The sequence below is a fragment of the Psittacula echo genome, assembly GCF_963264785.1.
Source record: "Psittacula echo genome assembly, chromosome: Z".
Classification (NCBI taxonomy): domain Eukaryota; kingdom Metazoa; phylum Chordata; class Aves; order Psittaciformes; family Psittacidae; genus Psittacula; species Psittacula echo.
This window is the reverse complement of record NC_137742.1, coordinates 85221775-85238130: the sequence shown is the minus strand read 5'-3', so window position 1 is coordinate 85238130 and position 16356 is coordinate 85221775. Positions and strand designations below refer to the sequence as shown.

At 55.6% G+C, this 16356-nt stretch overlaps 1 protein-coding gene across 1 annotated transcript in view; it reads right to left on the bottom strand.

Moving 5' to 3' along the window:
• Positions 1 to 1824: 1824 nt before the first annotated feature.
• The window catches only part of VAC14 (VAC14 component of PIKFYVE complex), a 65382-nt gene continuing 50850 nt past the window's right edge, over positions 1825 to 16356 (bottom strand). The window contains exons 15-19 of the mRNA XM_080637561.1: positions 7550 to 7724; positions 6814 to 6932; positions 5942 to 6021; positions 4178 to 4325; positions 1825 to 2644 (exon numbers count right to left, since the gene is read on the bottom strand). Of these exons, the coding sequence (XP_080493687.1) occupies positions 2482 to 2644; positions 4178 to 4325; positions 5942 to 6021; positions 6814 to 6932; positions 7550 to 7724 (685 nt within the window). The 3' untranslated portion in view covers positions 1825 to 2481. The remainder of the gene's footprint in view (positions 2645 to 4177; positions 4326 to 5941; positions 6022 to 6813; positions 6933 to 7549; positions 7725 to 16356) is intronic.

The window sequence follows — 16356 nt, the reverse complement described above, 5'->3', positions numbered from 1 at the left end:
CGCGCTGCGGCAGCCCGGGGCGGGCGGCGCCGCCGGGGGAGGCCGCGGCCGCGGGCCAGGCTCAGCGGCGGCGTGGGGCGGGCGGCACCCGGGCGGCGGCGGGGCGGAACGGCGGCTGCGGGGGGGGGTCCGGGCGGGGCGCGGAGCCGTGCATCGCCGCCCTCCGCCTCGGGGCTGAGCGGGGCCGCCGGCCCCCCTGGGCCACCTCCCGGGCAGCAGCGGAGCGGGAGCGGAACGGGAGCAGGGAGCGGGGAAGCGGCGCCCCCAGGGCGGCGGCAGCGGGGGTGGAAAGGGGCGGGTTCTGCGCGGCACATGCGCTGCCCGACGCGGGCCCAGGGGATCGTGAGGCTGCGGGGAACAGGGTGGGGTGGATGCTCGGGGGAAGCCCGAGGGATGCTCAGGAGTCTGGTGCTCCGGGGGGGAGCCCCGAGGGATGTTCGTGGGTGGTGTGCCCGGGATGCAATGCCATTGCAGGGGGGCAGCACCAAGGTTTGCTCGCAAGGCAGCGGAGGAAGCCCAGCGGATGTCTGTGGGGGTGCTGAGTGGGGAACCGTGAGAGCCCCGAAGGTGCCTTTGGGGATGCTGGGCGTGGGGTGAGCATCGGCACCGCTATGGGATGCTCGGGGCCCTGTTCAGGCTCTTGACAAAAGCTGTTTGACCTCCCCGGCCTTCCCTACCCTGGGGAAGGCACATGCCCAAGTGTGCTGCAGGCAAATGGCACAAAGGTGGGGCACACTGCAGTTCAACACACTGGGGTGATTATAGGCACCTGTGAAACATCTTGGGTACTCCATTACCAAAGAGTGGGAAACATGCGGCCTGCCAGCACGCCTCCTGGGACTGGGGTGTCAGGCTGAGCCCCGAAAGACTTCACTGCACCTCACAGTGAAACAATGCTCAGCTGTGGCTACAGGCTCAGCCTAAGTCACCTATTTCCCCTCCAGCCAGAAAAGCAGCCCCAGTCCACTGCCAGTGATGCCCTGGCAGCCTCACACTGCTCTGGCCAGCGCTGGTCAAGGGCCACCCATAAGGAAATGATTATGGCTCTGCACTCCGGCAGCCGGCTGGAATTTCTCCCCATAAACCCTATCCCTCGGCATGGAAACAGGCTGTTCAGCTGCCATGAACTTGGCGGCAGCAGCAATGGGCCGGCAGCAGTCCTGGCCCACACCAGCAACCTGGCAGTGGTCAGAGCCACGCCATAGGGACCCCCCAGTGGCACCCTGAGCAGTTGGTGGGCTTCAGAAGCCACCACTCACCCATCCTGAAGGGCTGGCTGTTAAAATTAACCCACCTTGATGGGGTTTGGAAAGCTCTTTCCTGGGAATGACAGGAATGTCTTTATCCTGGCCAAAGCAGCGCCGGTGAGGGCTGTCTGAGGAAGGAACCTGCTGCCAGAGCCCGGCTCTGCTGTAAACAGGCCAGGAGCCATAAAAACTACATAAATTCCTTCAACGCCCCCCTTTCCCTGGGATCAGGTGAGGCCCTGAAACACACTGGGGATGCACTGGTGACCCCCCCAAAACGGGGTATCCTGGCATGTCCCGGTCCCTCAGTTCTGTGGGACAGCGTGAAGGCAGCCACGAAAATGCCTGTCACCACATTGCGGTTTTGTGACCATGGCCTGGAAGAATTTCGGCAGTGGTTTCTTTTTCCAGCTGGGAAGAGAAGGCGGAGAAGTTCAGCTCGCCAGTGAGCCAACGTGGCAGGGCTGGGCCAGCCTGGGGCACAGGGTCAAGCAAGATGCTCTATGCCTCCCAGTTGGAGCAGATCCACAATCGGGAGCCCAGCTCTGCATTGCTCGTTTATTTGATCATGGGGAGCTTAATGTAGGAACAATGAATCAAGTCTTGGGCTGAGTGCAATGGGGGTCTCTGCTGTTCCCTGGGAGTTAAGGCTGTGCAGTCACCTGTGCCAAGAGCTGGGGAACTGGGGAGGGTGCATGATGCAGGAAGGGGACCGAGTGCCACACACAGGATGATGCCAGCAGCCTCCAGCACTGTCTCGGATCAGGAAGGTGGAAGTTGGGCTGGCAAGAGGTGGCCGGTGGCCCCTTGTGCTGATTTTCCAGGACAAGAGGCCAGGGCTTGTGCCCGTCTTCCCTTCCTTTTCCTCTGGTCTCGCTGGCAGGAGGCTGGGCGCTCAGTTGACAGTCACGGGGAAGGCATTAGCAAAGCAAAGGGGAGTTTCCTCCTAATGCATGAGATGAGGTGCTTTCCCCTGACCCTCTCCTGCTGCAGCCCATCCCCACATCCTTGTGCCCCTCATGGGAAAAGCTGGGCACAGCCTGAATGTCCCCCACAATCCACACACACAGAAGGTAGGAAAACCAGCCCTGTGCTGAGTGCTCGCCTGTTTCCCTCTGCCATTAAACCCACCATATCCTCCAGTGCCAAGCAACTGGTGTCCCTGTCCCCTGATCTGTATCCCCTGGTCCCTGCCCCAATCCCTCTGAGCATCCCCATGGCTGTGGCAGGATGCTCAGAGGACCACCCGCCGGTCCAACTGCTCTGCCCGCCCGGCTCGCTGGTGTCGTGCTTCTAGGTGCTTGTTTTGGACCTTCTCAAAGTGTTGCAGCAGCTCTGTGTAGTTGATGTTGGACACGGACGTCCCCCTGAGGCCGGTGGTTGCTCTGGTGCTGTCCCTGTGGGGAGGACAAAGTGTGAGGGTGAGAAGAGGCAGGAGGTTCCTGCACCCAGGCAGCACCAAGGGCTTGTCCTGAAAAAGCTGAGCCCAGCACAATCCAGTAATGCTGGTGCCATACGAAACGCTCCCAAAGGCCTATTTCCCTTCCCTAAATGCATGAGATGGAGCTCAAGAGCTCCTGGGACAGGAGAGAGTAGACAAAGGACCCTCAGGGGATGTTTAACCACTCCAACATGGATGCTGTCCTAACCCACTCCATCTGAAAACAGCAAGACTGGTCTGAAAGGGCGCCAGAGGCATGATCCTTCATTTCTCTGCCTGGTTTTATAAGCAATCAAAAAAAAAAAAATCCATGTGTTATGGCACAGAGAAGAGCTGGTGGCAGTGGGGACAGCCTCTGGGGATGAGCACCCACAGCTGGAGACCCAGGGAGCTCCATCCGTGGATGGTCATCCCCAAAAGCTGTTGTCAACACCAAGGGTAGGGGGGGACCAGCCATGGGATGCCCATCAGGGGTCACAGAGGAGCGCATGGGCAGAGGACAGGCAGCTCCTGAGGCCTTGGTGTCCCCTCTGGGAAGGGGGCAGCTGGGGCTGGCCTGTTATGAAAGCCGGCTTCAGTGTTTGAAGGAATGTAGGTCAGAGTTAATCAGATGCTCAGGCTGTCTGACAGCTCTGGTTGCTCAAAAACCCCCACTGATGGGGGCTAGAGCAGAGAAAAGTGGGGGGGAGAAGCATATGAAGCTCCCTCCCCACCCCTTCAGTTAAAAACCAGTGCTGGGTGGTGACTACGAGCTCAGTGCCTGAGGCCATGAGGGATAAAAGGCGCACAGGGAAGCAGTTAAAAGCCAAGGGCTGCTGGCAGTGGGGGGTTAATTCAGGAACCTATCCATCTTGGGAACAATTCTTTTTGTTCCCAGGGCTTTGCAACAGCTTTAATATGCACACCCTCTAGCTTATTATCTATGGGATGGAGAGCAAATCCCACCACTGGTGTCTGAAGAGCTGGGTGGCAGCACCTCTGGGCACAGAGCATGAGGATTTTGGCTGGGCCCCAGGGAAATGCTGCCTTTGCACATCTCTGCTGGTGGCTCCCCAAAGGCCAGGTATGGGGACGGAAACAAAAAGGTGTCTCTCTTTTGGGTGCTGCAAATGCTATCTGAGCTGTGATGGGGATGCTTTGGGAGCACTCTGCGTTGCCGGAGTCTCTCTCCATAAACCTCCTTCCTGGCTCTGCTTGTTTCCATAGCGACCCCACAAGTGAAATTTTCCATCCCGGATGCCAAATGCCTGTGGATGAGGCACAGCCCTCCCAGGGTTACCAAATATAGACACACACACCCCCCGCGCCCCCCCCCCCCCCAAGCTGATGCTCCCGGCCACAAGGCACGGAGCAGCCATGGACGCAAAGGAGCCAAGGGGCGAAAGCTGGAGCCCAGGATCACAGGGATGCTCAGCTGCTGGAGGGGAGGAGACGCAGAGCTGGTCTGGCCCCGGTGCTGATGCAGGGGGTCCATCCCCATGGCACTTACATCTGCAAGAGCTCAGGGTTGGGCACACACTGCAGACGGTGGGAGAGGAGCTGGAAGGCGCTGCTCTGGGGCAGAAGCATCAGCAAGCCATAGAGCGCCTTGATCAGGTAGGGGTTCTTCTTCACGTCCAACATCTGCAGGCGGAGGTCTGAGGAGGAGAGGAAGGGGAGAGGAAGAGGATGGGGAGGCAGGTAAAATGCCTTTCATCTCCAGCCCAATAGCGGGTTCCTTCTGACCCCTCTGATGGTCCTGGGGACGACATAAGCCTCTGCCAGCCAACATAAGGGGCACCCACATGGCACCAGCAGCCTCTTCCCTTCTATTAACTCACAATCTTTGGGTCATTCACAGGCCAGAAGCCCCTCTCCTCTCCACAGCCCCCAGCTGCCAGCTGGGGAAGGAGACAGCAGCTCCCCAGTCTCCCATCCCTGTTACTGCCCATGCTTGACACTGCCCATGCTGCCTTCCTGAGGGCACACACATGTGCAACATGAGATTGCTCCTCAGCTTCTGCAGAATGAGCAGAGATAGCACCCTGGAGCACCACACGTCAGAAGGGCTGGGTGACACCCTCCCAGGGAACTCTCTTGAGCAGAAGGGATCCTCTCCACTCAACCCTGATGGTTACGTGTGTTGGGCCTTGGTGTTGCTCAGCAGGGGGGAAACCACCCTCCCCCTCTATCTCCTGCTGCTCATGGGCGGAAGGGTCTTCTGGAGCCCTGGAGACAGCCAAGGTCCCACCTGGGGCAGGACAGGGGACTGGGTGAGAGATCGCTGCCCCAGCATCTCACCTCAGACTTCCCACTAGCACCTGTGGTGGCTCCCAGAAAAGGGAGCCATGCCAGGGATGCTGCTCTGTGCAGCTCAGGTCTGTCACCTACCCGGAGATTTGGAGGATAAGGTGTATTGAAAACCTTCAAGGAATAACCTGGTGCCATGGAAAGCCACCACAGACACATGCCTCACATGTGCCTCACATGGTAGGAAATTAATCTTCAGGATGAACACAGGGTACCATGGAAGAGAACCTGACTTTAGGGTCAGCCCAGGTCTCTACTGCCTGGCTGCTCTTAACACTCTTACCCCAGATATTCTCTAGCCCTAAACCTATACAGGTCCCCCTTCAAAAAAAAGCCCTTTCCAGGACATTTCCCAGCACATTCAGCTCCCAGCTCCCCCCTCAGGGAAAAGGAGCCCAGAAGCAGTCAAATGCCATCACTGGAAAGCCCCTGTGGCCACAGGTCACCCTGCCACATCCCCCTGCCACCATCCTGGCTCCCAGCTACATCCCCAAGCCCCTGGCTGCATTACCCACATTGCTGAGGGAGCAGAGCTGAAGAAAGAGCAAGCTTTGTGTTTTTATGGCTTAATTTTCCATTTCCAGAAAAACACCACCTTTTTTCTTGCCAAGGGCCCCAGCAGCATGCACGAAGCCACCAAGGGCAGCACACACGGCTCCCCTCACCTGACATCCTACACACACCTCCCTGGAGATGCTCAGCCTGATCCAGGCTCTCCCCATCCTTCCCTCATCTCTTTGATGCCAATACCACTCGCTCCCATAGCCTATATCTGGGGGCAAGGTGCCCCCCCTTGTCCCTGGTGGGCAGCTCCAGTGCTGGACAAAGCTCCTGGCAAGAAGTCTCATAACTTCTGCTCTATTTATTCATGCTGCTGCTTGCGATGGAGGAGCAGGGAAGGGGGACGTGCCTGGGTGGGGGAGCACCAAGCACCATCCCTTCCCATATGGCTTTTCCTCCTTACATGTGAATATGGGGCACTCGATGAGTTGCACCAGCTTGTCCACCTCAGTGAGGAAATCCACAGTGACATCCAGATCCCCACTGGATGGGGCTGTTAAGGATGTTACCTTGGTAAAAGGTGGCCTAGTGGCAGCAGATGGCTCACCCTGGGTGATGCCAAATGCTCCCTGCATCCACAGCTCCTGCGGGACAGGACTTGCATGCAGGCAGGGCTGGAAGGTCTGCAGGGTGGCCAGGTGATGGTGGAAGCAAACAGGAGGAGCAGGAAGAGATGGAGGAAATGGCAGACTGCCCAAAATCCCCAAATCCTGGCAGCTTGCCTAGCCAGAGAGCATGCAAGAAGATGGTGCAAATGAGGATGCCTGCTTTTACCTCCTGGCCTGCAGGAGAAACACCTTGGGAAGGGAACCTGAGTGTGTTACTAAGCTTTGTGGCATGGAAAGCTAACCTAGGGAGGTTTGCGACTGCTGGCACATAAAACAGTAATTCTGCTGCAGGCAGATGGTGAGCTCACCATGAACCGCACCATGCTGGGCACTGCCAGCTCCTCTGCAGGCCAGGAGAGCAAAGCCTTCGTCTTCCTGGGAGGAAGAGGATGCTGAGGAGCCTCCGCTCACAGGCAGGGGAAGGTCAAGGCTCAGCCAGAGCACGCTTTCCTCTTTTTACACCACACAAAAGAAGAACAACAACAGGGGAAGGGAGCTGGACAGCACCCAGCACAGGCTGCCCTGCCCTTGCATGGTGGGGACACCACCCTGGTAATGATGGGATGTGGGAGGAGGCTGGGCTGGCCTGCAGCATGACCTTGGTGGCCACAGAGGGACCAAAGGGCCAGCCCAGCTACTGGCCTCACAGTAAACCCCCAAAGGATACAATTTCTGGATGAGATCATAGGCATGCTTGTAGTTCTGGGTGAGGAAGCAGAGGGATACAGTTGTCACGGGATTGTGACACCAGGACCGGTACAGGCAGCAGAAGAGATTACAGCTTTCCTGGGAAAAGAGGGAGTTATTTGGGTTCAGTCACCAGTAAGGACGTGGCATGGAGAGCCCCAGGACCCTGACACCAGCCTGCTGCATGGCAAGTGCCACCGAGGTATGAAGGGATGTTTCTGGACCCACCAAGCAGCCTCAGGAGATGGAAACCAGAAATGTTTGGGGGATAGCACCACAGGATGAGGGGCTGGAAGATGGTAGCTGTCCCACCCAAGGGGACACCACTGCATCACTGGCCTTCAGCATGAGAAAGAGAAGTCTTCCTCCATCTCCTGCCTTGCTTCGATGTGGCCAGTGCTGGTGGCAGCTTCTAGGCAAACCCTGTGGGCATGTTCCCATCAGGGATAGCTGAGGGACCAGAGCCCTGCTCCCACTGTCACCTGTCCCCCGCCTTGTATAAGGATGGAGGAAGGTGGCAGCTGCTCAACGGCTTGGGGAGCACGTTCCCATCACAGGGGAGAAAGCAAGAATTGGGGACATCCTCCAAGCCCCACTCAACTCCTGAAAGGTGGGAGAATGAAGGGACTGCCCTGGACATGTCAGATATGTCCCCAGGTGCCTGCCACCCCCACTGTGTCCTGCCCAGCAGCTGAGTCTGCTCTTGCTGCCCATACCGGGGTCTTCAATTCCTTCAGTTGGTTCCTCAGCTGGAAGAGCTCAGAGGATGTCAGCAGGATCGTGTTCAGGGTGTGGACCATGGTAGAGGCGAACTTGAGGTCTTCTTCCCGAAGGAGTATGTCTGCCATGGAATGGAAGATGTTTTCTGCGTTCAGAAGTAGACAGAGCTGCCTGTGTATCCCAGAGAAGAGAAACCAAGGGGGTTAATGAGCACAGCAGAGACCCTGACCTGAGCTTGCACATCATTCCCTCCCTCTAGAAAGGAGCAGGGGTGACATACACAGGTTGGGTGAATGCAGAGGCACCAGAAGGGTGATGTTGTGGGGCAATATCAGGCTCTGCATTTGGAGGGTGCAGACCTTCACACTAAGAAAAGACCGGAAACCAACAGCTGAGCTAAGACACATCCCTGGTCAGTCTGCATGGGGACCCTTCTGGCATCAACCCACCACCATGGCTTGTTGCCACCTCAAGCCTCTCAGTGACCTGCATAATTGTTTTCAGCACCACTTTCTATCCAGACAACTGCAGGGAACATGGTTACAGATGGCAATGTGTTGGCCCAGGCACATCAGTATCCACTGGACACCAGGGAACTGGTATAGAGTGAGGGAGGCCACCAGGACACAGCAATCTCTCCCAGTGCTGTGCAACCCAGGAGTCCTGGAGCCAGAGCTTGTCTTTCCCTCTACATCCCCCTTTCTCTCAGTAACCTGCCCTGCTGCTCTTTGAACTCCTCCATGCTCCAGCTCCCCAGAGATCTGGTGCTGAGGGGCTCTGCAGCTCCAGCCAGAAGCTGGAAGATGCCCCTGCTCCGCTCTCCCCAAAATACAGCATAGCTGGTGCCACGGCACATGTCGATCTGCCCGGCCAGGCCCAGTGGGTCACGGCAGTAATGTCCTGCTTAGCAAACCCTGAGGCATTCCAAGGTCTTCAACATTTTAGACCAGAAACCAAAACCCAGATTTTTTTCCTTCCATGTTTGTTTGGGTTTGGGATTTCCTGTTTTTCTCCAGACTTCTGCCTTCTTGGGCAGTTTGTCTAGAGACACCTGAAGTGCTGCCCAGTGCTGTCTCAGCTCTCCAGTGCCTGCATCAGGGAGACCTGGAGGAGCCCACCCTGTTTCCCAGCTTCTCCGGAAACTGCGATGCTCCCTGGGTCCCTACATCTTCTGTACAGGCTGACAGTGAACTCTGGCACTGGGGGAGAGGCTGGCATCCCCCAGAGCTCCTCTTCTTTCCCCCAACTCCTGCCAAGCACCATCACCCACCAGATAATCTCAGCTGGCAACTAAATCCCCCCTGGAGGCATCTCAGAAGGGTTTAGGAGGGAAAAGAAGGAGCATCTGCTTTGGAGGCTGGGTGAGAGTTGTTGGATAGCTGCCTGGTTTGGCCAGGAGGTGGGACACACATCTGATCTAACCCCCCTCCCCGAGATCACATATGCACCTCCTTGGGTGAGGAGGAGGAAGGAGGCAAGTTTCCAGCCCCTGACCCAGTGGAAATGACTGGTGGAAGACTACACGGCTATAGTTAAGACATCAAAGACCCAAAAGCCTGATGTTTTAAGAATGCAGGAGATGGATGGGGTACGAAGAAACAGATTTTCTTTCCTCAACAAATGGAGGAAGAACCCCCCCACCTCCTGACTTCCTCTCATCTCCTCCAGCCAAGCAACCCATCCCCTCTTCGCTCAACCCCAGCTCCTCTTCATCAGCAGCTCCTGCATCCCGTGTGGCTGCCGCCGGACAATGAGATGCTCTGTGTGGGCTTTTACATAACCCAGCCCGGCAATCACCCTGGACCCTGCTAAAATGGAATGGGGCTGTGATAAATAAGTTCATTTATCCCAATTATTCTTATGTAACTGGCTGCATTCATGGGGATGAAAACACTTCCCCGATTTCTTGCTGCTTGGACACAGGGCTGGCTGGAGGAGGGACAGAGATGGGAAAGCGAAGCATCGAGGGAGGGATGGGGAAGGCAGAAGCATTTAGTCCAGCCTGATGAAGCCAAAAGCAAATCAATAGCTCAGCGTTGCAGGCAGGATCTAGCCAGTGCCAGCTGCAGCAAAGCAAGCCCAGCCTGGGCAGGTCCAAGCCCAGCCTGGGCAGGTTGAAGCCCAGCCTAGGACTGACCTGGCTCCATTCCACCCTTCTCCAGTAAGAAGGGATAGCTGGATGCCTCATCCTTGCTGAATTTCCTCCAGCAGCCATGCTGGGCAATTGAACCATGAGGTGGGATGATTTACTGTGCCCGAAGAGGGGATGGGTCCTCCAGGGATAAACACTGGGATAGTTTTACCCCAATTGCTGGGTGTGCCGGCGCAGCTCTCCTGCCTGTGGTGTTTTACACCTTCCAGGCAGAAAGGCAAAGAAAAGAGACCAAACAAGCTCAGACAAACAAAAAATGGTTCTGGGGAGCGTTGAGGGCAATTTAGAGACCACCAAAGCTGCCCTTGTCCTCCCATGGCAAGGACACCGGCCAGGTTCCCCCTCCGCTGCTCCTCCATGGAAAAGGAGGGCTTTTGCTTTCCATAAATAGGAGCTCTGACATTTGGCTGGCTAATGCTGAGCAGGGGGCCGAATGCAAGCTGCTTTCTAATTTCAGGCCTGGTTTTGATTAGCAGGGAAGGGCTGGGATTGCTCCCCCTCCTTTCAGTGGCACTGGGAAACGGGAAACTGGAAACTGTCAGGATATTAAAGGAGAAGCTGTGCAGAGTCTGTCCCCCTGCTTCGAAGTTGTGTCACCCCTAGGGATGCTGACTCCCATGGGCACCATTTCTCCCCCCCAGATCCCCCAGGTACTGCAGGAACCACCAGCAGAATGAGTTTACCAGTGCTCAGCAGCCTCCCCTGATGCAGGCAGAGACCCCAAACTCCCTCCTCAATGAAGCCCCTTGGTCGGCACACCCCAGAAGTGGTCCCCAAAGGAGGGGACAACTGGTTGGCTATGCAGCTGCCCGGCCTCTGTGACAGCAGACAGCAGCTGAGCCCAACTGCTGGTGGGACCAAGGGGGGGTCCCCCAGAGCCTGGGAGGCTTTGAAGGCATGAGAGGAATGCGAGGCTGGCTGGGAGGAGGCAGAGACAGGTGGCTTCAAACTAACCAGGCAGCAGCCAGGATACTCGAGGAGTGGCTGCAGAAGGGGACAGGACCTCTTATATCTACACTCCACACATACATATACACTCCATAAATCAACTATATACACCCCAGCTGTAAGACTCAGTCCCCCAGTTATCAACGAGGCTGGCTGTGGCCTGTCTGTCCATCCATCCATCCATCCATCCATCCATCCATCCATCCATCCATCCATCCATCCATCCTCCCACCTGCTCGTGCTTTGACTTGATGGAAGGAGCCAGCTAATCCTCCCTGAAGCATAATCCCAGCGAGATGCTGCTCCCCGGGGTTCTCCCTGCATCTCCGTGGGTGACATGAGCAGCTCCTTGCCCACCCCCTTGCCCACGGGAATCAGTGAATCCCCAAGAACCTCCCAGTGTGGGAAAGGAGAGGAAGCATCCCTGAGGAAGCAGAAGCTGCAGAGCATCAGCGCAGTGCAGCATTGAGACGTTAGGCAGCCCCTGGTGCAGGCACATGGTGATGATAATGAGATGTGGTATTTAGGCCATTAAAATTTAACTCCTTAAATTAAAAGGGTTATTCAAGCCCTTCCAACAGAGCCACAGAATGCAGCAGCAGGCAGATGGGAGGCTTTAACAAGGAGATAGGGGACATCCCCCTCCATTGCTGCAGTGGGGCTCCCAAGGGACTCAGAGGCCACATCCAGCCCCTGATGTGGGGACAGGACCCTGTCCTCCCTATAGGCTGAAGGACCACTCGGCAAGATGATGCTGGCCAAAGGAAGAGCCATGAAGATCACCAGAAGCTGTGCCACCCTGTGGTCCTTCCTGTGTGGAGCTGTGCCCCATTGAGAACCAGAGCCTCAAGTGATCCAGCAGCCATTGCAGTGATGTCAGTGACAATAAAATCCCACCACACTAATGACTGGGCGGGTAGGATGGGGTTTGGGGACAAACCGAAAGCTCCACTGCACGGATCTGGCACGGGGCGGGCTGCTGGAACCCAGGGCATGTCAGAGTAATGGGCCAGATTCAGAGCCACATCTCCAATTAAGGGCAAGCCCCGGCATTCCTTCAGCCTTCTTGCTTTGACAGCTCGATGCCTGGAAACCAGACTAATCTAAACATCATTGTTCAGGGAGCTGTCAGAGCTCCCATCCCTCCTGCTCACCCCTTTAACCGCTTCGGCTCTGTCCCCTGCCCTGAGCCACCATGCAGGAATGGGGTAGCAGGGAGTCAGAGGAGCCCAATGCTTGCTCGAAGAGGGAGAAGGTCTGGTTTTCCATAAAAATGAAGATGAAATACAGCCCTGTCACCTGGGATGGTGACACCATACCCTCTGCTGGGACCTGCAGGGAGCCCTGGATGGGGCGTGCTGCTGGCCCCATCCTATCACCCAGCCACACTGTGCACCATCCACTGTGTTCAATTAAGCAGGTGCTTCTTCATTAAGCACCAGTGATTAACCTTATTAGCTCTGGGCAGACATGGGGCCCCAGAAGGAAGAGGATCATGTCTCATCCCACTGCCAGCAACTGGGACAGAGCCAGAGCTGGGGAAGGAGCTGGCCAAGGCTGGGACAGCAATGCTCCAACAGGCTCTGCAACCCTGACTGTGAGGCTTGCAACCTCTCCTGCAGCTGCAAGGAGGGCAGAGCCCCTCCATCCTTCCTCCCCACCCTCCTCTTCCTCCCCACCCTTCCTTTCTCCTCCCCAAGGCTTTCCACCACCTTTCCTCCCTTCTCCAGGCTCCCTGGGAGATACCTCAGCTCAACCCACCTGCCCGTGATGCTTGCTCCCAGCTCCCTGAAACCCTCCTGCCACGAACAACAGCGTCCCCAACCCGGCCCAGCAGCTGCGATCCTTCAGGAATTTGCAGAGGAAGCACAGATAAAATTAGGACAGGAAGGGGAGAGGGAGAAGAAAGCAGGAGGAGCACCACAGAATCCTGGACTGGTTTGGGTTGGAAGGGACCTCAAAGCTCATCCAGTCCCAACCCCCTGCCACAGGCAGGGACACCTTCCACTAGACCAGGTTGCTCCAAGCCCCATCCAACCTGGCCTTGAACACTGGCAGGGACAGGGCATCCACAGCTTCTCTGGGCAACCTGTGCCAGCGCCTCAGCACCCTCACAGGAAAGAACTTCTGCCTAAGAGCTCATCTCAGTCTCCTCCCTGTCAGGTTAAAGCCATTCCCCCTTGTCCTGTCCCCACAGGCTCTTCTCGAAAGCTTCTCTCCAGGTTTCTTGTCAGCCCTTTCAGGCACTGGAAGCTGCTTTAAGGTCTCCTCAGAGAGATTCCATGAAGAGATGTGCAGATCCATGAAGGAGATGTGCACATCTCAGGAAGGCAGAACAAGCACTGCACTGCCTTTCCTTGAACAGGAAAAGGTGCAATGTGTTTCACTGCAAACAGGAAAACCCTCCCATGGAGTGTATGCTCTGCAGAAGCCGCCAGTACCACAGCTGCTGAAGGAGCCATGCTGTCAGCCCAGCACTGGTCTTCAGGCTGCCTCAACTGTAAGGTGCTCCCTAGGGATCCTCAGAGCAACCCAGGGGATCCCCCAGAGGAGCACAGCGCAAATGTACAGCAGTACTTCAGATCAGCTTCAGCTTGTGAAACAGCACAGAATCACAAAATGGTTTAGGTTGGAAAGGACCTCAAGATCATCCAGTTCCACCTCCCTGTCACGGACAGGGACATCTTCGACCAGATCAGGTTGCTCCAAGTCCCGTCCAACCTGGCCCTCAACACTGCCATGGATGGGGCAGCCACAGCTTCTCTGGGCAACCCATTCCAGTGTCTCACTACCCTCATAGTAAAGAATTTCCTCCTTATATCTAACCTGAACTTCCCCTGTTTCAGTTTGAACCCGTTACCCCTTGTCCTATCACTACAGTCCCTGATCAACTGTCCCTCTCCAGCATCCTTGTAGGCCCCCTTCAGATACTGGAAGGCTGCTATGAGGTCTCCACGCAGCCTTCTCTTCTCTGGACTGAACAGCCCCAACTTTCTCAGCCTGCCTTCTTACAGGAAGCGCTCCAGCCCCTGATCAATCTCGTGGCCTCCTCTGGACTTGTTCCAACACCTTCAGCATCTTGGTCCTGCAGAGCCTTAGCCCTCAACTCCTCAACTCTTCATGATTCTCCTCTTGGATGCTGGCTTCCAGGAGGTCCCTGTCCTAGCTGGCAGGATGGCTTCCCCACTGTTGATCAAAACTGCGAGCTGGGCATGTCCATCATGACTTGTGGTGAACTCAGTTGTGTTCCAACCTTGGACGCTGCCTGTCTGGAGAACTGCACCCTTCAAAGAGGTCACCTTCAGATTATAAAGCAGATATTCAACACCTCTGGGTAGTTACATGGTCAGTGAAACACCCACAGCTCCATAGCAAACAGGAGCGGGAAACAGGACTGTACCAAAGAGAAGGAAGAGTTTCTTAAGAAGTTTCTTCAAACTAATATCCTCTGTGATGCTGCAGAAGCTAAAAGATAACTCGATTTGGAAACTTAATGATTCAATCAGCTCAAAGCATTGCCCAACTCTTCAATGTAATGCAGATGAATGTGACAGCTCCTCCAAGGTGAAGCCCACAAGACACATATCCAGCACCAGACTCCAGCTGCCCATGTTAGTGGGTCCCAGGAGCTTCCTTTAGGAAATCTTCGGCAACACATGGATATAAAGCTGTTCTGCCTGCAAGCATGCAGTCAGGGATGAGATGCTGTAAGAACATGTGAGCATTGACAGGAGGCTCCCCTGGAAAACAGGCAAGTCTCCCCCTCTGAAACTGTCAGGAATGCGAAAAATAACCACCGAAAGCATTTCTTATCTAACTTTTAAACCTGCTGATGACTTGATGGCAAAATGGATGGCAAATCCAAGTCTCATCCTGGGTTCAGGAGGCACAGGCAGCAGCGTCACAGGGCTGAAATCCCGGTTCCAGACCACTGCCCCAGCCAAGGGGAACAAATCACATTCACTGATCCCTCCCCAGAGCCTGACCCCAGAGAGGGACTCACACCGGGCAGTGATGTTTTCAGGCAAGCATCCTCTGTTTTGAAGGGGAGGAAGGGTAGGGGCTGGCTGGGGAGGGGGAGGACACATAAAGCAGTAGCAGATCCTTCCTTTGAGACGTCTGCTTCCCTTTCAGGATGACAGCTGTGGCCTAATTTTCAAGAATACTGACAAGCTCCTCACTTCTTCCCCTGTAATTTCTCTTTGCTGCAAATAAAACAGGTTAAAGAAGCCGGTCAAAGCTGTAACAATGGGAGCTGAGAGAGGCTGAGCCAGTTCAGGGCGCAGAGTTTGCAGAGAAACAGGAGTCTTTGTGCTCAACCCTCCTCATCATTTTGCTTTAAGATGAAGAAATGAAAGTGCTTTTGCTCCTAAAAATGTGGCCAAGGAGCAGGTTGCTGGTCTAGAGGTGGATAAGCCTCTGCATCCCCCGTTAGCAAGGCAGACTTTTGGGGAAGATGGTCCTGATGGGAAACCCTGGACCTCTGAAAGCAGAGGGACCAGCTTGAAGGTGGAGCACAGAAGGAATATGCTGTGTATTTGGGGGTGATGCTTTCCAGAAGAAAAATGACTGGAAGGAGGTGGCAGCATCCCATGGATGTCAGCTTGGCTTGGGGACAAGCATGCCCTGGGGTGGGAGGTGAAGCTGCCTCATCTCTTCTGCCAGCATCTTGACTCAGACCTCCTGCTGACTTTCCCCTCGCTTTGCTTGAGCAAAGTGGCTGTATTTTTGCTTGATGGGCTCAAATCCACACCCAGACACATTCGAAGCAATGCTAACCCCAGTGTGACTTTGGGGACAAGGGACAGAAGGAGCACAAGAGGGGACAGTCAAGCACAGCCTGGAGCTCAGGGAAGGAGGTGCCTGCGAGGCCAGACCCTCTCCTGACTTGCCTGATGCCTCTTGCTGCCTTCCAGTATCACAGGGTGGATCCTAACACTTGACCTGCCTTTGGAGCTGGGAGCCCTGAAGGGATTTCAAGGGGGAATGCAGCCTGAGGAGCTTCATTCCCCCTAATCCATCAAGGCCTGTAGATATGCAAAAGGACAGTGGCTGGATGTTCCCTGCTATGCCAGCACTCTAAGAGCACCCAAGGCTATGGGAGGACCTGAGCAGCAAGAGCAGCTCACACACCAAATGGAAGTAGCACCAAAGGGAAATGAGCTCCAACTAGGGCGCCTTTTGCACAGCTCCACACTTTCAGTGGGAGTTGAAGATGCACTATCCTGGGGTATCTCATCCCAGGACATCCCATCCTGGTAGCAGAGCACCCAGACAGACCCATTGGCAGGAACTGTGGAGCCTGCAGACAGGGTGAGCTGTTCCCAAAGCAGCGTCCAGCCTTGAGCACCCATCTTGGATGGAAACCTGCAGCAAGGGAGATTGTGGGAAGCACTAAGGCATCCTTGCCTGGCTGCCTGGTCAGGCAACATGTGAGCACAGAACCTGTTCTCAGAAAGCGATGGTCTATGAGATGCTCAAAAGCAGCCAGGAATGGAAAAAGTCCCTTAACGAAAGTAGGAGGAGGCAAAACAACCGAACCTTAAGGTTTTTAACCAAGTGTGCCCTTTTCTTTGGGGATAAATCCTGAGCAAGATACCCTGGAAGATAGATGGGGAGAAAATGTTGTTATTCAGCCTCTCCCAGACTCCCTGTCCTGGCTTTTCTCTCCACGGAGGTGAATAAACTGAGATGTCACCTGTG